Source organism: Hemitrygon akajei, chromosome 12 (assembly GCF_048418815.1).
Source record: "Hemitrygon akajei chromosome 12, sHemAka1.3, whole genome shotgun sequence".
NCBI lineage: Eukaryota > Metazoa > Chordata > Chondrichthyes > Myliobatiformes > Dasyatidae > Hemitrygon > Hemitrygon akajei.
This window is the reverse complement of record NC_133135.1, coordinates 76,139,781-76,165,916: the sequence shown is the minus strand read 5'-3', so window position 1 is coordinate 76,165,916 and position 26,136 is coordinate 76,139,781. Positions and strand designations below refer to the sequence as shown.

Genomic DNA, 26,136 nt, shown 5'->3' with positions numbered 1-26,136 from the left:
CTAATGTCTCCGCAATTTCTTCAGCCACCTCTTTCAGAACCCTGGCATCTATGCCATCTGGTCCAGGTGACCTACCTACTTTCAGACCTTTTGAATTGAATTGACTTTATTACTTTGCATCCTTCGTATACATGAGGAGTTAAAATCTTTGCATTACGTCTAAATGCGCAATGTGCAATTTATAGTAATTTGCAGGATAGTCAGTATAACATAGAAATACAGTTGTGTCAGTGTGAGTTAAGCAGTCTGATGGCTTGGTGGAAGAAGCTGTCCCGGAGCCTGTGGGTCCTGGCTTTTATGCTGCGATACTCTTTCCCAGATGGTAGCAGTTGGAACAGTTTGTGGTTGGGGTGACTCGGATCCCCAATAATCCTTTGGGCTCTTTTTACACACCTGCCTTTGTAAATATCCTGAATAGTGGGAAGTTCTCATCTACTGATGCACTGGGCTGTCCGTGCCACTCTCTGCAGAGTCCTGTGATTGAGGGAGGTACAGTTCCATTACCAGGCAGTGATGCAGCCAGTCAGGATGTTCTCAATTATGCCCCAAAAGAATGTTCTTAGGATTTGGGGACTCACACCAAACTTCTTCAACCGTTGTGCCTTTTTCAGCACACAGCTGGTATGCACAGATCATGTGAGATTCTCGGTGATGTTTATGCTGAGGAACTCAACGCTATTCACCCTCTCAGCCCCAGATCCATTGATGGTAATAGGGGCTAGCCTGTCTCCATTCCTCTTGTAGTCCACAATCAGCTCCTTTGTTTTTGCAACATTGGGAGAGAGGTTGTTTTCTTGACACCACTGTGTCAAGGTGATGACTTCTCTGTAGGCTGCCTCATTATTATTTGAGATTAGGCCAATCAGTGTAGTGTTGTCAGCAAATTTAATTAGCAGATTGGAGCTGTGGGTGGTGACACAGAAATGAGTATACAGAGAGTAGAGGAGTGGGCATAGGACACCGCCCTGAGGGGCAGAGATGAGGGGGCCCACTCTTACCACCTGCCAGCGGTCAGACAGGAAGTTCAGGATCCAGCTACACAAGGCAGGGTGAAGACCGAGGTGTTTGAGCTTCTTGTTGAGCCTGGAGGGAATTATGGTGTTGAATGCTGAACTGTAGTCTAAGAACAGTATTCTCACATAAGCATCCTTCCTCTCCAGATATGTAAGGACGGTGTGTAGAGCAGTGGCTATTGTGTCATCTGTCGATTGGTTGTCAGTAGGCAAACTGTCGGGGATCCGGTGTAGGTGGTAGCAAGCTGCAGATGTAGTCCTTGACCAGCCTCTCAAAGCATTTGCTTACTGTTGAGGTGAGTGCGACAGGATGCCAGTCATTCAGACATGTTACCTAAAAAGACCAAAGTAATGGAACAATGGTAGTTTTAGATTCCCAATATCTTCTCCCTAGTAATGGCAACTTAACACACTTCTACCTCCTAACACTTTCGAACTTCCGGCATACTCCCAGTGTTTTCCACAGTGAAGACTGATGCAAAATTCTGATTCAGTTCATCTTTTGTTTCTTTGACCCCCATTACTACCTCAACAGCATCATTTTACAGTGATCTGATATTTTTCCTTCTGTTTTACACATTATGAATCTGAAGAAATTTTTGGTATCCTCTTTAATATTGGCTAGCTTGCATTTGTATTCTACTTTTTCCTCCTTATGACTTTTTTAAATTGCCTTCTGTTGGTTTTTAAAAGCTTCCCAAACCCTAACTTTCCACCAATATGTTCTGTTATAAGCCCCCTCTTTGGCTTTAATGTTGGTTGTGACTTCCTTTGTCAGCCATGGTTATGTCATCCTGCATTTAGAATGCTTCTTTGGGATGTATATATCTTGGGCCTTCCAAATGTTATCTTCCTTTCCAATTAATTTTGGCCAGCTCCTCTTTCGTGCCTCTGTAATTCCCTTTATTCCAGTGATGCTGACACATCTGACTTCAGCTTCCCCTTCTCAAATTGCAGGATGAATTTGATCATATTATGATCTCTTCACTTGTTCCCTAAGTGTTCCTTTACCTTGAGCTCTAGTCAATTCTGGTTCATTGTACAGCATTCAATCAGAATAGCTGATTTCCCTAGTGGCTTCAGCCACGAGCTGCTCTTAAAAAGCTATCTCAGATGCATTCTAGAAATTTCCCCTATTGGGATCTTGTACCGACCTGATCTTCCCAACCAACCAGCATATTGAAATCCCTCATGACTATCATAACATTGCTCTTTTGATATGCATTTTCTATCTCCTGTTGTAATATGTAGACCCCATCTTCACTACTGTTTAGGGGTCTGATATAATTCTCATCAGGATCCCTTTTTTTTCACCCCTGCAGGTCCTTAGCTCTATCCAGAAGCAATTCTAAATCTTCTGATTCTAAGTCACCTCTTTCTAATGATTTAGTAGATAATTTTATACCAGAGTTAGATTGGCAGGTATGATGTTGTGGGCATTACTGAATCGTGGCTGAAAGAAGATCCTAGTTGGGAGCTCAACATCCAAGGATACACACTGTATGGAAAGGACAGCTGGGTAGGCAGAGGGGTGGGGTGACCCTGTTAGGGGAAAAATGAAATCAAATTCCTAGAAAGAGGTGATCTACCATTGGAAGATATAGAATCCTTGTGGGTAAAGTTAAGAAACTGCAAGGGTAAAAAGACCGATATGGGAGTTGTACACAGGCCTCTGAACAGGAACCAGAATGTGGGGTAGAAATTAAGAAGGCTGAAAGAAAAAGCAATGTTATGATGGTCATGGGGAATTCAAATATGTAGACAAATTAGGGAAATCAGATTGGTTCTGGATCCCAAGACAGGGAATTCAAAGGATGCATATGAGATGACTTTTTTTTTTAGCATTGTGTGGGAACCACTAGGGGAAAGGCAATTCTAGATTGAGAGTTGTGTAATTAACCATATTTGATTAGGGACCCTTTGGAGACTGTGACCATAATATGATAAGAGTCCACCCTGCAGTTTGAGAAGGTGAAGCTAAAGTCAGATGTATCAATATGACTGTTGTAATATGAATATTATTAAAAGTAAGTTAATACTAATCGGGGAGCTGTTGGTAGCAAGAGGCGGGATCCGGGGTTGGCGGGGTCTTTACTTCCTCTCTTTTTACTCCCAGTATGCATTGCATATATTTCCACCACCCATGCCGCACGAGGTACCTGGAAGCCTCTGTATTGTAAATATCATTTGCCGTCCCAGATAAAGATGCTCTTTTGGCCATCAAGTTGTCAAGTGGTCTTTTTGTAAAATAGAAATTACCACAATGACAGTTGAAAGTTGATTGAAGGAAGACATGAGCAGGGATGTGGCAGAACAGCAGTGGCTGGAGTTTCTGGGAGCAATTTGGAAGACATAAGATAAATGCATCTTAAAGATGAAGTACTCTAAAGGGAAACCTTTTCTAGGGAAGGGGTGACCAGTATAAGAGGGGTGGGTTGTACCTGAATTGGAAGGGAACTAATTTCCTGGCTGGAAAGTTTGCTGATACTACCCATTAGAGGTTAAGCTAGTTTTGCAGGGGGCTAGGCACCAAAGCCCCAGGTCAGTAACGGAAGGACTAGACCAAAGGTAGCTGTCAGGGGAAGTACTGAAGGGCAGAAGTGGTATGATGGGTTGGATAGTTTGAAGTATATACTTTAATGCTATGAGTATTAGAAGTAAGGGTAATGAACTTGGCACATAGATCATTACACGGAACTATGATGTTGTAGCCATTACTGAAACTTGGTTGAGAGAGAGGCAGAAATTTGTGATTAATGTGCCATGTTTTCGAAGTTTTACAAAAGAGAGAAGGAGGCTGGGGAGGGGAAGAGTTGTACTACTAATTGGGGACAATATCACAGCTACTCTTGGGAGGGGTCAGACACCGAGTTCATTTAGGTGGAACTCAGGATTAGCAAGGGTGCAATCACACTGATGGAATTGTACTACAGACCCACTTATAGCTTCCAGGACATTAAGGGATAGATATGTAATTCAATTAAGGAACTTTTTTTTTTAAATAGGGCTGTTGTCATGAGGAATTTCATCTTCCCCTGATATAAACTGGGACTTTTGTGTAAGGGTTTAGATGGGCAAAGTTTAAGTGTATCCAGAAAGGTTTCTTAAATCAATATGTACACAGCGCAACAAGAGCAGGGGCTGTATTGGACTTGATGTTGGATAATGGATTTGGCCAGGTGACTGACCTTCCAGTGGATGAAAAGCTGGGGAATGGTGACCACAACTCCTTAACTTTCAGGGTATCTATAGATGAGGATAGGTATGGTTCTCATGGAAGAGTTTTAAATTGGAGTAGGGAAAATTACAAGGGCATAACGCAGGAACAAAGAAGCATTAATTGGGATCATTTTCTCTCTGGAAAGTCCACATCAGATATATGGATGTTGTTTTAAGATCAAGCACTAAATACAGGAAAAATATGTTCCTGTTATAAGGAAGGCTGGATATGGAAAGGATGTCGAGAGAGGTCAAGAAGAAAAGGCTTCAGAAGTTAGGATCAAACGTTACACATGAGTATAAGAAAGATAGAAAAGACTTAAATAAGGAATTGGGAGGGCCAGGAGAGGCCATGAAAAGTTCTTGGCAAGTAGGATTAAGGTGAGTCCCAGGTATTCTGTACATACATTGAGAGTAAAAGAGGAGTAGGACAACTCGAGGAAGGGGGGGTGAATCATTAGATTGGATGCAGAGAATGTGAGTAAAGTACTTAATGAGTACTTGGCTTCAGTACTTAAAAAGATACTTTTCAGCATTTAAAAGGATATGGAGGACCAAGAGATAAGTGCTAAGTGTATAAATATGTTGGGGTGTTTAGAGTTCAAAGAGGAGGAAGTGTTGCAGCTCCCTAATGAGTACTAAGGTGGATAAGTACCCAGGACCTGATGGGATTTACCCCAGGTTATTGAAGGAGGCAAGATGAGATTGCTGGGCCCTTGACCATATCTTGTCCTCTCTAGCTACAGCTGAGATCCTGGAAGACTGGTGAGTGACTAATATTGTACCTCTATTTAAGAAGGGAACAGGGGAAAATCCTGGGAACTACAGATGAGTGAGTCTCATCAGTTGTAGGGAAATTGCTGGATAAAATTCTTGGAGACAGGATATGAACATTTGGAAACATATGGAGAGCCAGCATGACTTTGTGCATGGCAGGCTATGCCTTACCAACTTGATTTAAGTTTTCTTTTTGACAAGGTGACAAAAGAGATTGATGGGGATAGGGCAGGGATGTTGTTTACATGGATTTTGGTAAGGCGTTTGACAAAGTCCCTCATAGGAGGCCAATCCAGAAGATTAAGATGTATGGGGTCTGCAGCGAATTGGCTATTTGGATTCAGAACATGATTGTGCATAGAAAACAGAGAGTAGTGGTTCCAGGGACTTATTCAATCCAGAGGTCTGCAATTAGTGGCGGTCTGCAGGGATCTGTGCTGGGATCTCTGCTGTTTGTGATGTATATAAATGACCTGGGTGAAAATGTAAATGGGTGGGTTATTAAATTTGCAGATGATACCAAGATTGATGAAGTTGTGGATAATGTAGAAGACTGGCAAAGAATACAGCACCATATAGATCAGTTGCAGACATGGGCAGAGAAATACCAGATGGAGTTTAATCCAGATAGATGAGGTGTTGCACCTCAGTAGGTCAACTGCAAGGAGACATTACACTGTTAAGGGCAAGGTCCTTAACTATTGCTAAGCAGAGAGATCTTGGGATCCAAATTCATAGCTCCTTAAAAGTGGCTACATGGGTTGATAAAGTGGTCAAGAAGGTTTATGGAATGCTTGCTTTTATTAGTCAAGGTGTTGATTTCAAAAGTCAGGAGGTTATGTTGAAACCTTATAAATCTTTGGTTAAGCCACATCTGGAGTATTGTGTACATATTTGGTTGCCCTGCTATAGGAAGGATGTTGAGGCTTTGGAGAGGGTGCAGGAGAAGTTTACCAGGATGCTGCCTGGTTTAGAGGACGTGCTGTGTTGAAAGACTGGATAATTTGGTTGTTTTCACTGGAGCGCTAGAGGCTGAGGGGAGATCTGATAGAGGTTTACAAGATTGAGAAGCATAGAGAGTGGACAGAGTATCTGGTTCCCCAGGGTTGAAATGTCTAATACCAGAGGGCATGCATTGAAGGTGAGAGGTAGTAGGTTGAAGAGGGATGTGAGGGGTAAGATTTTTACTTTTTTGTGGATGCCAGGAATGTGCTGCCTGGTATGGTGGTAGAGGCTTTTATAAGATGTTTTCATAGGTACATTGATGTAAAGGTGATGGAGGGATATGGACTTGGTGTAGGTAGGAGAGATTAATGTTTGGGTGTTTTTGATTTGCTTATTAGCTGGTTCAGCACAACATTGTGAGCAGATTGCACGGTTCAGTGGGAGAATGACACAACTGTGGCTGATGAGGGAAGTCAAAGACAGCATAAACTCAAAAGAGTGGGGCATATAATATAGGGAAGTTAAAGGATTGGGAAGCTTTTAAAATCAACAGAAGGCAACTAATAAAGCCATCGGAGAGAAAAGATAAAATGTGAACGTAAGCTATCCAATAATATAAATCAGGATGCCAAGTTTTTTTTTCCAAATGTATAAAGAGTAAAAGTGAGGTGAGAGTGACATCGGATCATTGGAAAATGATGCTGGAGACGTAACGGGGGGGGGGGGGGGGGGGGTAGAATTGGTGGATGAATGTTAAGCATTTTCCATCAGTATTCACTGTGGAAGATGCCAGTAATAGCCACAAGACCTTTCAAGAATCACTGGATTTTGGAATGGTTATGGAGGACTGGAAAACTGCAAATGTAATTCTACCTTAGGAAGGGAAGAAAGCAGAAGAAGGAAATTATAGACCAGTTAACCTGACTTTAGTGGTTGGGAAGATTTTGGAGTCCATTATTAAGAATGAAGTTTCAGGGTACTTGGATGCACATGATAAAATATGCAGAAATCAGCATGGTTCCCTTAAGGGCGAATGATGCCTAACAAAATTGTTGGAATTATTTGAGGAAATAACATAGAAACATAGAAAATTACAGCACAATACAGACCCTTTGGCCTACAATACTGTGCCGAACATGTACTTACTTTAGAAATTACCTAGGGTTGCCCATAGCCCAAAGAACAAGCAGTTGAGTCTATCCTAACAAGCAGGGTAGACAAAGAAAAGTTTGTGGATGTGGTAAACTTGGATTTTTAGAAGGTTTTTGACAAAATACCACACATGAGGCTGCTTAAAAAGAGAAGAGCCCATGGTATTACATGAAAGATACTAGCATTGAAGATTGGCTATCTGGCATGAGGCAAAGAGGGGGCCTTTTCTGGTTGGCTGCCAGAGACTAGTAGTATTCCACAGGGGTAGATGATGGGACCACTTCTTTTCATGATGTTTGTCGATGATTTGGATGACAGAATTGATGGATTTTTGGACAAGTTTGCAGATGATATACAAAATAGGTGGAAGGGCAGGTAGTCTACAGAAGGACTTGGACAGATTGAGAGAATGGGAAAAGAAGTGATAAATGGAATAAAGGTGTAGATTGTTTTTGAAACAGGAGAGAAATTCAAAATTCAGAGATGCAAAGCGATTTTGGAAGTCCTCATGCAGGATTCCCCACTGCTTAACTTGTAGGTTGAGTTGATGGTAAAGAAGACGTGCAATGTTACCATTCATTTTGAGAGGACTAGAATACGATGTAATGGTGAGGCTTTATAAAGCATTGGTTGAATTGCATTTGGAGTATTGTGAGCTATTTTGGGCCCCTTATCCAAGAAAAGGTGTGCTGGCATTGGAGAGAGTCCAGAGGAAGTTCATGAAAATGTTTTTGGAAATGAAAGGGTTAATGTATGTAGGAGCATTTAATGGCTCTGGGCCTGTACTCACTGGAGTCCAGAAGAATGAGGGGAATTTCTTTATCTATTGAACGTTGAAAGGTCTAGATAGAGTTGTCATGCAGAAGATATATCCTATGTGACAGTGTAGCACCTGAGGGCATAGCCTCAGAATAGAGTGACATCCATTTAGAGATGAGGAGGAATTTCTTTAGCCAGAAATGAATCTATGGAATTCTTTGCCACAGACAGTTGCAGAGACCAAGTCATTGGGTATGTTTAAAGCAGAGGTGATGAGTTCTTGATTAGTCAGGGCATCAAAGGTTACAGGGAGAAGACAGAATGGAATTGAGAGGGATAATAACACAGCAATGATGGAACAGACTCAATGGGCTGAATAGCCTAATCCTGCTCCTCTGTTTTATGGACTTTGAAGTAAACTCTTTTTTTTCTATCCCTCAGTCCATATACTCAGTTGAGTAAGGTTTCTGTAAATATTCAGATTCAGTTTATTGTCATTCAGAAACCACAAATGCAATGCAGTTTAAAAGAAAAGACAACATTCCTCCAGGATGATATCACAAAAGCATATGACAAAACAGACTACACCAGAAAATCCACATAACGTTTGGCAATCCCCAATCCAGAGTCCGGAGAGGCTGCTGCGTATTAATATCGTGCTACTGTCTTAGCGCGTTTCCCGGAAAGGAGCTCCAAATCCACTAGACAAACAACACCAAGAACTAAAGCTACAAGACCTGCACAAAACCACATAGTTACAACAGTGCAAACAATAGCATAATTGATAAAAAAAAACAGACCATGGGCACAGTAAAAATAGTCCAAAGATGTTAAAGGACTATAAGTCAAAAGAAATCACCATAGTTTCCACAAGTTCCCAGGGTCTCGACAGACTCACCATCCCACGCCGGCGGCAGAAGGGAATACCTCTGCTATGGACTTCAACGGTGCCGCCCGACTCAGCCTCGCAGACGCAGCACACACCGAAAGCCACCTGACCGCAGCGGACTCCGAGTCCATTGAACCTCCGAGCCGACGACCATCCCCTCCGGCACAGCTTCTCCAAGCACCATCCTCTGCCGAGCGTATTAAGATGGCCCCGCCAACGGCCATCGGCAACGCGACCTCGAGGACTGGGGGCCTGTTCTTCCCAGCAGAGTCCCGGACCTCACAGCAGCAGCAGCAAGGAAGAAGGTCTTCCTGGAGATGTTCCTCCGTGCTCCCACGTCCGTTTTCAATCGATTATGATTGCACACGGCACCCCACTTCACAAATAACAGATAATCAGCTCCGGAGTGGCCGCTGCAAGCTGCGTCGTGCCACCATCTTGGAAATATTGATAACTTACTTCATTGTTCACTATATTACCCATTTTATTGTCTTCTGCAAACCTACTAACTAAGCCTTGCACGTTGTTATTCAAACCATTGAAATGCATGACAAACAATGGTCCTAGCAGTGTCTCCTGAAATGTACCATGAATCAATGGCCTTCAGACCGAGAAACAAATTTTCACTGTCACCTTCTACTATCTGCTGTTAAGCAAATTGTGTATCCAATTAGTTAACTCTCCTTGGATTCCATGTCTTCTAACCATTCAAAGCAGCCTATCACTGGAACTTTATCAAAGCATACCACAAGGCCATGCCTGTTATTATGTCCTGCATAAAGACGGAAGCTGAAACATGAGGATCCAGTACAGAAAGTTTTCAAGTCTGGTCTGAGGAAACAAGTAAGCTTTGTGACTCCTTTGAGTCTGTAGACTGGCCCATGATCAAAGACTCAACAGTCAGCCTGGATAAGTATGTCACCATCATCATAGACTTTATCAAAATTGTGTTGAGGGCTGTGTACCAAAGAGGGCAACCCGGATGTTCCCAAACCAGAAATCATGGATGAATGAGGAGATTCCCTCCCTACTGAAGTTCAGAGCTGCAGCATTCTAATTAAGTGACTTAGATCTTTAGAAGGAATCAAAATATGACCTCTGTAAAGCCATTAGGAATGCCAAGAGATGTCTGAAATCAAGTCCCAGACCAGCCATCAGCTCTAGTGGTGCTTATGTGCTATAAAGGTCTACAATATGAGGTCAGGGAGCATTGCAGACAACAATAGCGTATTCCATCCAGATGAACTTAATGCTTTCTGTGCACGTTTTCCCCAGCTGCCCTGCCAGTCTCCATGCACTTAAGCACACAGCCACCACCTTCTGATCAATCTGGAGAGTGAATCCACAGAAAGCATATGGCCTGGGTGGTGTTGCTGGCTTTGTCCTTGAACTACATAGAATTTGAAGGCATTGAACATAATCTTGCATGTTACTTTTGGTCCCTACTGGACACTTGGCTCTCATCTGCGGCTCCAAGTAGCTGTTTGCTTGCAACAGCAGCAGCACCTTGATACACCACTTCGACAGGTGGGCTAAACCATATAAGGGGAGCTGGCAGGTCTCGTACCACAGTGAGATGGGGACGTGTCTGTCCTAGCAAGCAAAGTTAGCCTTTGGCAAACTGGACAGGAGAGATCCAATGGCCAGGAATGCTGTGTGGAGAGTAACTCGTATGATGAGGCACAGAGCAGTCATAGTCATCCATTGCAACCAGCAAAGACCAAAGTTTTGACCTTTACTTGTCCCACTAGACCTGGATGTCAGAAGTAGAGAGTAGAAATACCCCAGTGCAATGGCTTTTGCACTTCTAAAAACTTTTCCCTATAGATTTCTTGTCATCATCAGATATTGAGGACAACCACCAGTTGTATTAGTAGTATTCTAACTTGTTCTGTATTTCATTTAAATGCATAGTTTGTTACTCAGTTAAATGGTATTTGTCTTTTTATACCTTATTATTTCCATGAAACTGGCTGATTGGGGGAGCTGCTTAATTGGGCCAAAATGTACAGGTCCCAGTGGGTCTCAATTAATCAGAATCCACTGTATTTACTTAAGGGTGCTTGGAAAATAGTATAAAATAGAAAATAAATCATTGTCATTTACAACACTAAAGGACAAAAAGCTTCGGTGATGTAGCTTATGGTCACATACATTGTTTGAAAATAACTTCAATGAAAACGTAAGGGATTGTGTGAAGGGTAACACAAAAATCAAAATAACTTTAATCTTGTACACTGGGGACATCGATTAACAAGATTAGTTCAGATTAATTCTGAGTGCATTTAGGCTATATTCCCAGGAGAACTTGTTATGAAACCAACTAGGAAACAGATGAATGATTTTACTATGTAATTGATCCTTCCAAGAATACCACAAACTTGTTATAGGTTTTGGAGGCTTGCTGGTCTCAGTGACCTGGAGATCTATGTTGGCTGGAGTCAGGGCCTTGTGCCTTGGCTGTTGGTAGGGTCATCCATGCCAAACAGGTCAAAGGGTAGAGGTCAGACTAAGTGGTCCACTGGACCTCCAAGTTTGGGAGTTCATCTTGGGGCTAACAACCCTGACTGCTCAAAATTTTGTTACAGAACTAGCAATGAAGAATCCTTCTGTACAGTCAGAGATGGAGGATCTTCACTGATGCTTTGAATGCAAATAACGTAACAGACAGTAACCTAATGGCCTATGTAATTGATAAAGGTCAATCAAGTAGTAAAGAACCTTTTGGTAGAATTGTGACCACAATATAACAACACTTTTCCTGATCTATTTTTATAAACTCCACTGTCTTGGTAAAACTTATTACATTCAAAATTCATTTGTACTTCAACCCTGAATGTTTGTGGTTCAATAGTTCAATTTAATATCAGAGAATGTATACAGCATGCAACCTGTGAAATTCTCACGCTAACTCTTTTAAAAAAAAAAATCCCAGAGTGAATGACAGAAATATCAGAACCTCAAAGCAGCATGAAAAGCATCAACCATCCCCCCCACTTGCTCCAGCAAAAGTGTTGACCAACTTCCCCCACCATGAAAGCAGTAGCAAAGCCTCTCTCTGCCCCCCCCCCCCGTAGAGACCAAATTGAGAGTAAATCCAAAACTACTGTACTTAACCCATCAGTATCTCAGAAAGGCTCTCACTAGAGAGAGAGAGAGATCACTCCGACAATGTGAGTGGGACACCAGCATCTCGCTGTTACAATCTGCCGCATTGCTTCTCAGAGTCCCCCAACTCGAGGACCAAGAGGGTCTCACTCATGAGATATTTGAATGATAAATTATCATCACAAATCAGGTTAGGCTCCTGAGGCACTGTCCAAAGCCCATTGATTGACAAATTGTGAATTTTATTGCATTTAATACTTAAAATTCTCATACTGGGGACATCAATAGTAGCACTAATGGGTGTTACCTGTTACCAGAATAATTGTGATTGTGGTGATTGGCCATATGGACTGGGTTAGTAGCCTTGACCTTTGAATTGGGCATATATCAATCAAAGATAGTGTTCCTAGCAAGTTCAGAAACAGTTTTCAATCCAGAACTCTGAATGTCTTTAACCGTTGACATTCTGAGCCTGTTATCATGATGAGGTCATTGTGCCACTCTGTCATGCCCAGGACTGCTGTTTTGACTGTTAACTTCCTTGACACAGGATCATTCTAAGTAGCCACTGCAGCTTTTGCTACAGCTCCAAAGTTGTTGTTTACTACTGTCAGAGCAGCAACAGAGCCACTTATGAATTGCCTGTGGAAAGGAAGCAAGTAATATATTGCAACTGGTGGTGGTTAGTCATATGACTACCCCACACACCAAAGGACATCAAGTGATGTCAGGAGAAGTTAACACAAGGTTTTTTTTTTGTTTGTGTAGGTGACAATCTGATGACATGCTGCCTCTATATTCACGTAGAACATACAAGCTGCTCACATGCAGCATCCCCCTGTCCTTAGAAGATGAACTGCTTCGGGATAGCATCTTTACATCTTGAAAGCAGAAAATTGTGCCATCTGCATCTTCCTGTGCAGGGCTATTAGGCTGCATGTTAAAAGCACAAGGCTGTACTCATTTAGCAGATATCAGGATGTAAAAGCCTAGATCAATTTGAACTTTGTGTAGCTTCTGTCTGTGCTCCCACCTCAACTGATGCCTGCATCAATAAGTGTTGTGAGGTGTTGATACTAAGCCCATGCGAAGCTGTCCTTATGGCCACCAGAGTGTAGCTCATGGCACCTTGGCTCCAGCCAAACTGCTGTAGGAGACTGCAGATGGATTCCTCCATGGTCCTTGTCATCTCAACATTACATCAGGTAGCTACAACAGCATACTTATCATTTCCAAATGCAATTACATTAGCCTTGTCGAGGTAAGCACTTTGGCTGAAGCACATACTTGATTCCCTTTGCCTGCTAGTACTCTCCCAATTGCCAAAGTCAAATGTCCTAAGATAACATTTTGATCTTTCATTGTGCCTTTCTGAGTTGATGCTATGGACTATGCAGCATAATGATACAATGTGTAAATCTTCAGTTTTTTCACTTTCCCATCTCATCAGTATCTCCTTGGTTCCTTCTGTGACCTTTCTTGCTCTGCCCTTCCCTCCACTATTGCCTCTAACTCCTGCTACTCTATTTATTCTTCTGAGGAGTGGGTTATCTCAGACCTGCATCGATGCTTTGCAAGTTTTTAAAACAAAAAAGACTTGGTGGGATGTTAAAAAAAAAGTGGTATCTAGGGCTTTGTTAAATGATGTCTGGAAAGCATGTATTTCAGTACATGTGACAATAGTAAACCTATAACAGTACCATGGATGTCAGAAGGCTGTGCACTTATCTACTCCCCTTGCTTTTTGCCACAATTTGAAGTCTGAATATTGGGTGTGACTGAACACCTCAGTAAAAGTCTTGTCTATGATATTCTCCCAAGATGGTCCTGAGTACATCCAAATCCAGTTGCAGTTCCTTGACTCAGCCTGTCCAGAGTTGCAGTTGGTACACTTCCCACAATTGTAGTATCCGGGACACAATGATGCTCCCTGACTTTCATCATCTTGCAAGAGGAACATTCCACTATCTTAATTGCCTTCCTGCCTACAGGAGTCTCGTCTGGCCAGTAGCCCTATATGGCTATGAAACGTGGCCCCAAAAGCAGCTGATGAAAAGAAGTTGACAGCATTTGAGATGTGGACATACAGAGGGATCCTCAGGGTATCAGACATTGAAAGGAGATCCAACAATTTCATCCTAGGAAAGATTGGCATGAAACCAATACTTCTGGAAACCATTATCCAAAGGAAACTTCACCATTTTGGACACATCTCAGGAACTGATGACACACTGGAACACACTGTGCTTGAAGGCAGAGTAGAATGAAGCCATTCCCGAGGCAGACAGAGGACAACCTGGATCGACAACATCAAGAAGTGGACCAGCTTCACCACCAGAGATGCAAGAAGTTTGACTGCTGACAGATTGCAGTGGAAGAAATTGGTCACCGAGGCTCTGGCAGAGCATGGCACATGATGATGATGATGCCTACATTGAATGAAATACTAAGGATGAACAGCAAAGATAAAAACCTTACTCATTCTTAATTGTGCCCCTTCACTAAGGCTTCAACTCCCAATCTCATAATTTCTGCTCCACAAGGCCACTCCATTTAACCTTGCCTTCTATTTGTTAAAGGGCCCACCAGTCAATGAGTTCTGCCCTTTTAAAGTTCCAGCTCCGACTTACAGCACTTGACCCACTTACTCAATTTCCTCATACCAAAGAACCTCCACTCAGCTCATTGTCACAGTGGTCATTCCACTTCTTTCAACCTCTTTATTGGCTGTGGCTAATTATCAGATCACTTATTAACTTGCAATTAGCTTAGTGACATGTGAATTGAAACTCAAATCATGAGACTCGCCTTTTCTCTCGTTCTAAGTCCCAAGTCCTGTAAAGTGAACCCCACTTGTAGAAGATGTGCAGAAGGAAATGCACTGTTTGATCCAATGTGCCATTAGGGTAGAAGAACAAAGAAAGAAGATTGTAATCTATGATGATTGGATAAACAAAATAAATTAGCTTTCACTATGGGTTTGCTTTATGTTTTGTATATCTCAGGTATCAGCACTCAATTTTGCTGCTTTTTAAGAAAAAAAATTAGTACAGTGGATTCTGGCTAATTACACATCGGTTTCAGTACATTTTGGCCCAATTAAGCGGCTGCCCCATTAGCAAAGTTTCATGGAAATGGTTAAAAAGGTATAATAAGACAAGCTATTGTTTAACTGAGTAACAAATTATGTATTTAAGTGAAATACAGAACAAATTAGGACACCAGCAAAACTACTACAGCACTATAAAACTGCAGGGTTCCTGATAGAGGAATTAATCCAATTTACACTGTTATGTTCTTTTGATTGTAAATGAATAAAATCATTGCAGATACCCGGTGCAGACAATGGACTGCCTTCAAATCTTCATTTTCATTGTAACATTCAAGATGATTGTTGATGTTTTTACATTTTTCATAGTTTCTTTGAAATAGTGAAATTGTTTCATTTTCACTCCTGGCTGATTCTGGCATCTCCAAGCCTGAATGTTTGAAACTGCAGTGAGCAAAACAGTTCTGAATTGTCTTGCTGCTTATTTCTCACCAACTATCAGTGACAAAAATCACTTGCTTATTTTTTTTAAACACAAACACACGGATGTGACGCTATTTTAAAAACTTCACACTAAGCATGGTGTATTGTCCAACAGCCACATGACATGCATGCAACTGATGCTGATTAGAAACTGTTTGGCCACAGTCTGCTGTCCCAATTAAGTGGCATAGTGTCCCAAATAAAGGGAATCCTGGCTATTGTCTCAATGTGTTCTTGTTCTTTCCCTCTGCCATCCAATTCCTAAATGGACTTTGAAGCTTTGGACACGACTTCACTTTTTTAATATACAGTATTTCTGTTTTTGCACATTTAAAAAAAAATTCTATTCGATATACGTAATTTACTTGTTTATTATGTTTTATTTATTATTTTTTCTCTGCTAGATTATGTATTGCACTGAACTGCTGCTGCTAAGTTAATAAATTTCACGGCACATGCCGGTGATAATAAACCTGACTGATTTTTTTTAAGAGTTGTCCCAAATAAACATATGCCTAATTATTTGAAATCCACTATATATCCTCAGTATACAAGGTTTCATCTCCTCTGAAATGTTTGAACCTTTTATAAATTTTATGATGAAAAGCCCCATACGTTTCTATCAAATAGGCAATATATAATTTGTAAGCCCCCTTCATGTTCTGCTCTAAGATAACGGTGTTTAGTGTTTCATGAATTTGTCTCTGAATTTATTTGTATGTCTTTTTAAAAACAAAAATGCAATATTAAATGTATGTCTTAAACATTGACAACTATTGCCATGAATAATGGTGACCTCTTCTAATGCCATTACCAGTGGTGAAATATTAAACAATGTTAACCTGAATTCTAACATGTAGTTGTTTCCTTCATAGCTCAAATGGAAGGGGAAAGCAGAGTTCCTTTTCCTATTTACAAATTGGATTTTATTGTGAGTTATTGTCGCAAGCAAATTTTAAATGGATCAGAAGCTAACAACTTTACAAAAGCTGACATAACAAAGGTAAGCAGTTGACAATTTTTGTAAACCATTCAAGTCTGCAAAAGCTAAGAATGCATGGATATATAAGAGTATTAACAATGTAATGAATGTGTGTGTATGTTGTTTTAATTAAGTTAATCCTTTCCAGGTAAATGTACGTGTCCATAAAATCAAAGCCTACACTAATTCTTTTCTGTGTCACTTTTAGTATATTATACCATTGACGGTTGTGAATAAATGTCTGTTTTTGAAAGTACTTTGTTTCTTAAGGCATAAGTGCATCCTTATAATACTTGTAATGTTTTATTTATTATTTTCAGTAAGCTAGATATCTAGCTGTTTCAAAGGGAGTTCCTTGGTTGCGAAAAATGAATTGGGTGTATTAATTGAACTAAGATTTTGGAATTGAAAGTTCGACTGCATTCTGCAAAACCACCTTTCATAGATTGATTAATAATTTACATTTACATATGTCTCGAGTATTTATTTACAAAACTTGGGGGGAGGGGAGTCAGCTAATAATATTCTTATTTGAAGTTGTCAATATTCAAACTTGGATGCAATGTAATTTGAATGGGTCTTTCATTTTCTTATGTTTCAATAGCCAGAAGTTGTGCAGCGCTTGTATGTGAGAAACTTGCAGTATATCTTTGATGCAAGACCAGACTGCTTCTGCATGGTTAGTAAAATTTGAAAAGAATAATGAATGTAGTGTGTTTTTTATATTCTTTACCCTATCTATATATTGGCCATTTATGGTGGCTTGCTTTGTCTTGGGGTAACTACAAAAATAGGCCCATGTTTAGAATGTCAATACAATTATTAAAAATATTATAATCAATGTATTAAATATAATTCCCACTTAAATGTACATTTATATTTCTTTATCCAAAGATAGTTTGGTATTATTAATTCTCTTGATTTTTATATTGGATTTAATGGACTAATATATTAATTCAGAAAATTATTTTTCCCAATTTCTTGCATCTGTTAACTTCTGTTATTATTCCAGCAGCATGACTATTTTAAATTTTAGAGGTAACAATGAGTCTTGTGGAGTGATGTAGACAGTTTTAAGAAATATTATTTTGCTGTATGATATTTTGTGAATTCTTGATAATGGACAATGTGTTTTTTGACTATAATATTTGAACTACTTTAGTTCTATGTAATCTTCTCCCAGCTAACGTCTCAAGTGTATTATTCAAATGGGATATAAGAAATGTAAATTGATCATTTTGCTTTTTTCTCAAGATGACTGTGATGAAAACATACCGTATCCCCAACTTCTTGAAAATTGTGTCCCAATATTGAATCTGTATATTTGCATGTAAGTATCAAAGTGGTCTAGCGGAATAAAATATCTTGGGTGTGTGAGAATCTAAGTTGTTGAGATTGTCTCTTTTAAATCTTTGGTTTGGCAACATGTTTTCTTTCTGATCTTGGGTTTGAGACTCTGTGATCTGAGAAGCACAATGAACATGCAATATTTAATTAAACCCTGACTTTTAACTTCACAAAGTCACTTTTTAGATCCTATTTTAATAGTCTAATTCTGGAAATCTTATCAGAACATTCCAATGAGAACAATGATCATGTCAGAATTTTAAACACTTATTTAGCCCATTGAAGTGTAGAGTAGGCCCTTCAAGCTACACCACTCCAGCAACCTCCCCCATGCCTGATTAACCCCAACCTAATCATGGGACAATTTACGATGACAATTAACTTACCTAGTACATCTTTGGACTGTGGGAGGAAACTGAAGCAGCTGGTTAAAATCCATGCATTTCACGAGGAGAACGTACAGAGACTCCTTACAGAATGGCACTGGTATTGAACTTTGAACTCTGAAACACCCTGAGCTGTAATAGTGGTGTGTTAACCGCTAAGATGCCATGATTTGTGCTCCATGATATTCCATCTCTGTTCTTGGACATTTAGTGGATTTAATAGCCTATTGTAGCGGTGTGCTACACACAGCGCTGAAATAACGACACGCAGTCAGTGAGTTGCAGTTGCAAAAAAGAGATTTATTCAAACTTCGCGGCCTCGCTTTAAAGCCTTCCTGTTCCCGCCCTCCCCGGGCGGGAATGCTGTAGGGGGCACATATTCACAGTCTCGTCCCACGCGTGGGCTTTTCCCCTTGCTGGTGAAGAAAGCCTGGCGCCCTTTTTGGGACTGCCCTCAATGCCGGCACGAGCCACTTTGTGAGCTGGTTCGAGTGTGCTGGGAATTGGGTCGCCACATAACCCCCCCCCCCCCCCCCAATGTCCTCAGTCTGGGTCGGTCTCTGTTTGGGAGGTCAGCCTCTGCACCGCGGTGCCTGAATCTCGACCGGCTGCGCCAAGTCCACGTGGGCCGGTTTGAGTCGGTCCACTGTGAAAGCCTCCTCTTTCCCCCAATGTCCAGCACGAATGTGGACCTGTTGTTTCTGATCACCTTAAACGGCCCCTCATAGGGCCATTGTAGCGGTGTCCGCCCTGTCATACAAAAACAAACTTGGGTACGCAGGTCGGGTTCTGCCCATGCTGTGAAGTGGGTATGGGGGCCAGGTTACCGAGCCTCTCACATAGTCTGTCCAGGACTGCTGCGGGTTCTTCCTCTTGCCCCCTTGGGGCTGGTATGAACTCTCCTGGACGACCAGGGGTGTGCCGTACACCAACTTGGCCGACGAGGTGTGCAGATCCTCTTTGGGCGCTGTGCGGATCCGAGCAGGACCCAGGGAAGCTTGTCCACCCAGTTAGGCCCTTTGAGGCGGGCCATGAGAGCTGACTTCAGGTGACGGTGGAAATGCTCCACTAGTCCATTCGACTGTGGGTGGTAGGCAGTTGTGTGGTGCAGCTGTGTCCCCAAAAGGCTGACCATAGCTGACCACAGGTTGGAGGTGAACTGGGCGCCTCTGTCGGAGGTAATGTGGGCCGGTACACCAAAACGAGATACCCAGGTTGCAATCAGTGCTCGGGCGCAGGATTCGGAGGTGGTGTCAGTGAGCGGGACTGCCTCTGGCCATCTTGTGAACCGGTCTACGATAGTCAGGAGGTGCCGCGTGACACTGGCAGGGGGCCCACGATATCCACATGAATGTGGTTGAAACACCAGCGGGTGGGGTGGAACAGCTGCGATAGGGCTTTGGTGTGCTGCTGCACCTTGGCTGTTTGGCAGTGCATGCACGTTTTGGCCCATTCACTAACCTGCTTGCAGAGTCCGTGCCAAACGAACCTGTTGGCTACCATCCGGACGGTTGACCTGATGGAGGGGTGCGCTAAGTTGTGAATAGAGTTGAAAACGTGCTGCTGGGACAATGGGGCGGGGTTGGCCAGTGGTTACGTCACAGAGTAGGGTCCTCTCACCTGGGCCTGCGGGGAGGTCCTGGAGCTGCAAACCAGAGACTGCAGTTCTGTAACTAGGGATCTCCTCGTCTGCCTGCTGCACCTCCACCAGCGCTTCATAGTCTACCCCTTGGGACAGGTCTAGGATGTTAGGGCGGGAGAGGGCGTCCGCCACAACATCGTCCTTTCCTGAGACATGCCGGACATCTGTTGTGTATTCGGAGATGTAGGACAGATGTCGCTGCTGGTGGGACGACCAGGGGTCAGACGCTTTCGTGAATGCAAAGGTAAGCGGTTTGTGGTCCGTGAACGCGGTGAAGGTCCTACCTTCTAAGAAGTACCCAAAATGCCGGATTGCCAGGTATAGCGCCAACAGTTCCCGGTTGAAAGCGCTGTATTTGAGGTCGGGTGGTCATAGGTGTTTGCTGAAAAACGCCAGGGGTTGCAATGACCCTCGATGAGCTGTTCCAGCACTCCACCGACTGCCGTGTTGGATGCATCCACTGTGAGGGCGGTAGGGACGTCCGTTCTGGGGTGCACTAACATCGTGGCGTTTGCCAAGGCTTCTTTGGTTTTAAACGAAAGCGGCGGCGGACTCCTCATCCCAGGTAATGTCCTTGCCCGTACCCGACATCAGGGCGAACAGGGGGCGCATGATTCGGGCTGCTGAGGGGAGAAAGCGGTGGTAGAAATTCACCATACCCATGAATTCCTGCAGGCCTTTGATTGTGTTGGGTCGGGGGAAGTGGCAGACCGCGTCTACCTTGGCGGGCAGAGGGGTTGCCCTGTCTTTAGTAATCCTGTGGCCCAGGAAGTAGATGGTGTCGAGCCCGAACTGGCATTTGTCCGGGTTGATTGTCGGGCCGTATTCACTCAGTCGGGTGTAGAGTTGACGGAGGTGGGAATGTTGCTCCTGACGACTACTGCTGGCTATAAGGATGTCGTCCAAATAGATGAAAGTGAAGTCCAGGTCGCGTCCCACTGCGTCCATTAACCGCTGGAACGTCTGTGCGGCATTCTTCAGGCCGAACGGTATGCGGAGGAACTCGAAAAGGCCAAACGGGGTGATGAGTGCAGTTTTGGGGACGTCGTCCAGATGCATCGGATTTAATGGTATCCCCCGGACGAGGTCTGCCTTGGAGAAGATCCGTGCGCCGTGCAAGTTTGCTGCAAAGTCCTGAATGTGCAGCACAGGGTAGCCGTCCGGTGTTGTAGCCTCATTCAGCCTGCGGTAGTCACCGCATGGTCTCCAGCCCCCTGTTGCTTTGGGTACCATGTGCAGGGGGGAGGCCCATGGGCTGTCGGACCGCGTATGATCCCCAATTCCTCCATCCTCTTGAACTCCTCCTTCGCCAGTCGGAGCTTGTCCGGGGGAAGCCTTCGAGCACGGGCGCGGAGGGGATGTCCCTGGGTTGGGATGTGGTGCTGTACTCCGTGTCTGGGCATGGCTGCCGTGAACTGCGGTGCCAGAACCGATGGGAAATCCGCCAGGACTCTGGTGTAGTCATTGTCGGACAGCGTGATGGAGTCTAGGTGTGGGGCCGGCAACTGGGCTTCACCCAGGGAGAATGTTTGAAAGGTCTCGGCGTGGACCAGTCTCCTCCCTTTCAGGTTGACCAGTAGGCTGTGAGCTCGCAAAAAATCCGCTCCCAGGAGCGGTTGGGCTACGGCGGCCAGTGTGAAGTCCCATGTGAACCGACTGGAGCCGAACTGTAGCCACACCGTACGAGTGCTGTAGGTCCTTACTGTGCTGCCGTTCGCGGCCCTCAGGGTGGGACCCGGTGCTCTGTTGTGGGTGTCGATACTTGTCGGAGGTAAGACCCTGATCTCAGCTCCTGTGTCGACCAAAAAGCAGCGTCCTGACTGCTTGTCCCAGACGTACAGGAGGCTATCCGGATGGCCAGCCGCCGTAGCCATCAGCGGCGGCTGGCCCTGGTGTTTCCCGGGAACTTGCAGGGCGGGCTTCTGTGCCCCACCGCTGGTGGTAGAAGCACCATTGTTCGTTGGTCTCCTCACCCCTCCCTCTGGGGTTAGTGGGCTCTGCTGCTGGGCCTGGTCTGGTCTGCTGCTGGGAGCGTGGCTTGGTGATCTGTGCGATGGACGCCCCACTCTCCTTCTGGCTTTCCACAGCACGTCTGCCCGGGTTGCCACCTTCTGGGGGTCGCTGAAATCCGTGTCGGACAGCAGCAGGCGTATGTTCTCGGGCAGCTGCTCCAGGAACGCCTGCTCAAACATGAGGCAGGGTTTGTGTCCGATAGCCAGGGCCAGCATCTCGTTCATCAACGCTGATGGCGGCCTGTCTTCCAAACCATCCAGGTGCAGTAAGCAGGCAGCTCGCTCGTGCCGTGAGAGTCCGTATGAGCAAGGCTTTGAATTCTGTGTATTTGCTGTCCTCCGAGGGCAACTGTATGTACTCCTCAACCTGGGCGGCTGTCTCCTGGTCGAGGGTGCTCACCACGTAGTAGTAACATGTGGCACCCGAGGTTATCTGCCGAATGTGGAATTGAGCTTCTGCTTGCTGGAACCATAGCTGAGGTTGCAGTGTCCAGAAGCTTAGCAGTTTTAATGAAACTGCATGAACAGATGTGGCATCGTTCATCTCCGGTCCAAATATCGTTTGGGCCGTCAGGGTCACCAGTTGTAGCGGTGTGCTACACACATCGCTGAAACAATGACACGCAGTTGGGTAAGTTTGCAGTTGCAAAAAAGAGATTTATTCAAACTTCGCGGCCTCGCTTTAAAGCCTTCCTGATCCCGCCCTCCCCGGGCGGGAATGCTGTAGGGGGCACATATTCACAGTCCCGTCCCACGCGTGGGCTTTTCCCCTTGCTGGTGAAGAAAGCCTGGCGCCCTTTTTGGGACTGCCCTCAATGCCGGCACGCGCCACTTTGTGAGTCGGTTCGAGTGTTCTGGGAAGTGGGTCGCCACACTATAATATTTTTGCCTCTAATATGTTGATTAGCAGCTTGTTGCAATCATATATTGAAGTTCTTCTAAATGTCCTCTGCTCTATCTTCAACCACTTTCGTTACCTCCTCAAACAAAAAACTCAATCAAGACATGCCCTGCCCCACTAAGGCTAGTGTCCAATTTTTATAAGATGCTTAAATAAAATATTCCTTACTCAGTGGGAAATATTTTATTCCATTCCTTTAGACTATAGCTCTATAACTCTGGTGATTAATCCTAACCTAATACTAATTGCTTCTGAATTCACCAGGGAAAAGGACCTTGGCAATTGTGGGGATGGCTTAGAGTGGAGTGAAAGGTTTGAGCATATAGACATTAAGAAAGAGGGATATGCAGGAGGTTTTGAAAAGCATTAAGTTAGTTAAGTCACTGGGACTGGACAAGATAGACCTCAGGCTACTGTGGGAAGCGAGGGAGGAGATTGCTGAGCCTCTGGCGATGATTTTTGCTTCATCAATAGGGATGGGAGAAATACTGGAAGACTGGAAGATTGTAAATATTGTTCCCTTGTTCAAGAAAGGGAGTGGAGATAACCCAGGAAATTATAGACCAGTGAATCTTGCTTCAGTAGTGGGCAAGTTGTTGGAGAAGATTCTGAGAGGCAGGATTTATGAGCAGTTGGAGAGACATAATCTGATTAGGGATAGTCAGCATGGCTTTGTCAAGTGGAGGTCATGCCTTATGAGCCTCATTGACTTCTTTGAGGTTGTAACAAAACACATTGAGGGTAGAGCAGTGGATGTACTGTATATGGATTTCAGTAAGGCACTTGATAAAGCTCCCCATGCAAGGCGCCTTCAGAAAGTAAAGAGGCATGGGAGCCAAGGAGACCTTGCTTTGTAGATCCAGAATTGGCTTGCCCACAGACGGCAAAGGGTATTATAGATGGTTTGTATTCTGCATGGTGGTTGGTGACTAGTGATGTTTCTCAGGGATCTGTCCTGGGACCCCACCTTTGTGATTTTTATAAATGACCTGGATGAGGAAGTAGAAGGGTGGGTTGTAATTTTGTTGACGACACAAAGGTTGGGGGTGTTGTGGATAGTCTGGAGGGTTGTCAGAGGTTACAGTGGGATATTGATAGGATGCAGAACTAGGCTGAGAAGTGGCAGATGGACTTCAACCCAGATAAGTAAGAAATGGTTCATTTTGGTAGGTAAAATTTGAAGACAGAATATAATATTAATGGTAAGACTCTTGGCAGTGTGGAGGATCTGAGAGGTCTTGCGGTCTGTGTCCATGGTACACTCAAAGCTGCTGTGCAGATTGACAGTGTTAAGAAGGCATATGGTGTGTTGGCACTGATCAACTGTGGGATCGAGTTCAAGAGTTGTGGGGTAATGTTACAGCTATACAAGACCTTGGTCAGACCGCACTTGGGGTACTGAGTTCATCTCACCTCAGGAAGGCTATGGATACTATAGAAAGAGTGTAGAGCAGATTTACAGGGATGTTGCCTGGATTGGAGAGTGTGCCTTATGAGAATAGTTTGAGTGAACTTGGCCTTTTCTCCTTGGAGTGATGGAGGATGAGAGGTAACCTGGTAGAGGTGTATAAGATGATGAGGGGCATTGATCGTGTGAATAGCCAGAGGCTGTTTCCTGGGGCTGAAATGGCTATCATGAGGGGACATAGTTTTAAGGTGTTTGGACGTAGTACAGAGGGGATGTCAGGGGTAAGTTTTTCACAAGAGTGGAGGGTGCTTGGAATGCACTGCTGGTGACAGTGGTGGAGGCAGATACAATAGGGTCTTTTAAGAGACTCGTGGATAGGTACACGGAGCCTAGAAATATAGAGGGCTATGCAGTAAGGTAGTTCTAGGCAGTCCCTAGAATAGGTTACATGGTCGGCACAACTTTGTGGGCCCAAGGGCCTTCTAGGTGTATGGAGGGAAGTTACTCCAACAAGGCCCCTTCTCAGGCTAACTTTGAGAACCGTTCTTTTAGGTGGCAATGCCTGGCAATTGCAGATCTTTAAAAAATGGAGCCAACTGAAGTGACAGTTTTTCTTTTATTTAATGGAAATATTTTCCATCCTTCCATTGAGATCTCGTGTAATGGAATGAATTTTACAATGAATTTCCACTCGTATAGTGAGGGAACTTGCACAGCAAAATATTTAAATAAGCGAATTACCGGAGGGATACAGTGATCAACTTGAACCGAATTAATTGGATGCTGCAAGAGTTTCAGTTCCATGTGATGTAAGGATCTTGCCAAGTAGCATTTCATATAACCTTTTCAGTACAAATCTCACTGGTACAAGGAGACATGGGCCAAACTGCTCTTTGAAGCTGGATACAATCACTCTTGTAGCAAAGACAAACTAATTTTGTGATTGATTTTTAAGTTTACAGTTTTTTTTTTATTAAGCCTTGTTCAGAGAACAGAGGCGGATCCATTTGGCAAACTAAAGCCAGCATCAGCTCACGGAGAGCTCCAACTCATGTCCACCTCACCCAGACTGATTTTGTCTGTTCAAGAAAGAATCCATTTCCTTTGTGGGTTGCTGATAAATTCAATTGGACCACCTTTTACAGTGAACCCAGATCGCAAATTACTGCCTTTAATAAACAGCTTGCTTATGACCCCCAGTAACTTCTCAGCTCTTCTTTGAATTAGTTCTGCTTCACATTTACCTGAAAAAGTAGATGGGACTTTATTTTAACATTTCATTGGGGAAAAAAAAATTGTAAAATATCTTTCCCATGTCTGGAGTATCAAAAACAAGAGGGCAAATGTTTAAAGTAAGAGGAAAGAGCTTTGTAGAGTTTCTGAGACGTAACTTTTTTTTTCCCCCACAGACAAAGTTTGATATCTCTGACTTGCTACTAAAGTACTGTAGGTGGTGGAATCAAATACAATTACTACATCTGAGAAGCATTTAGACAAATACTTAGACAGTTCAAAGAAGAATATGGTCTAATGTATGGCAATGGATTAGTGTAGATGGGGAGAAAGAAAGGTCAGCATGCCTGTGCTGAGCTGAAGGGACTGTTTTTGTGCTGACCTCTGATATATTTAAAACTTACTGTTATCAGTTTGTTTTTGTGTTCTGATCATCTCTCTTTAATCGGCTTTAGTTTTATACTATTTAATGTTTTGTGCTAAATGCTTTTAAAATTGCATACTTTAAGTTACAGGCATAGTTACTGCATTGCGGCCATTTGGTACAGAAATTTGCTCTTACAAAATTCACAAATCACTGCCCACAACTTTGATGTATAAATTCTGCGAGACCGAATTTTATTCATGTGGAAAAATGTAAAATGAATAAACAGAAAAGTTTATCGTTCTCTTTCAACTTGCGCTTCTTGACACGTGCGTAGAAGATGTAGTTTTATGTTATGCAAAATCACAACATGAATCACTTTCTAGAACTGTTCGCTCTAAGCTTGCTTCAGTATCTAACAGGTACACAAGTGCACGTGTCTATTAAAATTTTCTTTGATCAACTTA

At 43.3% G+C, this 26,136-nt stretch overlaps 1 protein-coding gene across 1 annotated transcript in view; it reads left to right on the top strand.

The window, feature by feature from the left end:
- nuf2 (UF2 component of NDC80 kinetochore complex) overlaps positions 1 to 26,136 on the top strand; it is an 80,108-nt gene that overhangs the window by 3,434 nt on the left and 50,538 nt on the right. Inside the window, exons 2-4 of the mRNA XM_073063527.1 lie at positions 16,270 to 16,397; positions 16,981 to 17,059; positions 17,631 to 17,706. Of these exons, the coding sequence (XP_072919628.1) occupies positions 16,270 to 16,397; positions 16,981 to 17,059; positions 17,631 to 17,706 (283 nt within the window). The remainder of the gene's footprint in view (positions 1 to 16,269; positions 16,398 to 16,980; positions 17,060 to 17,630; positions 17,707 to 26,136) is intronic.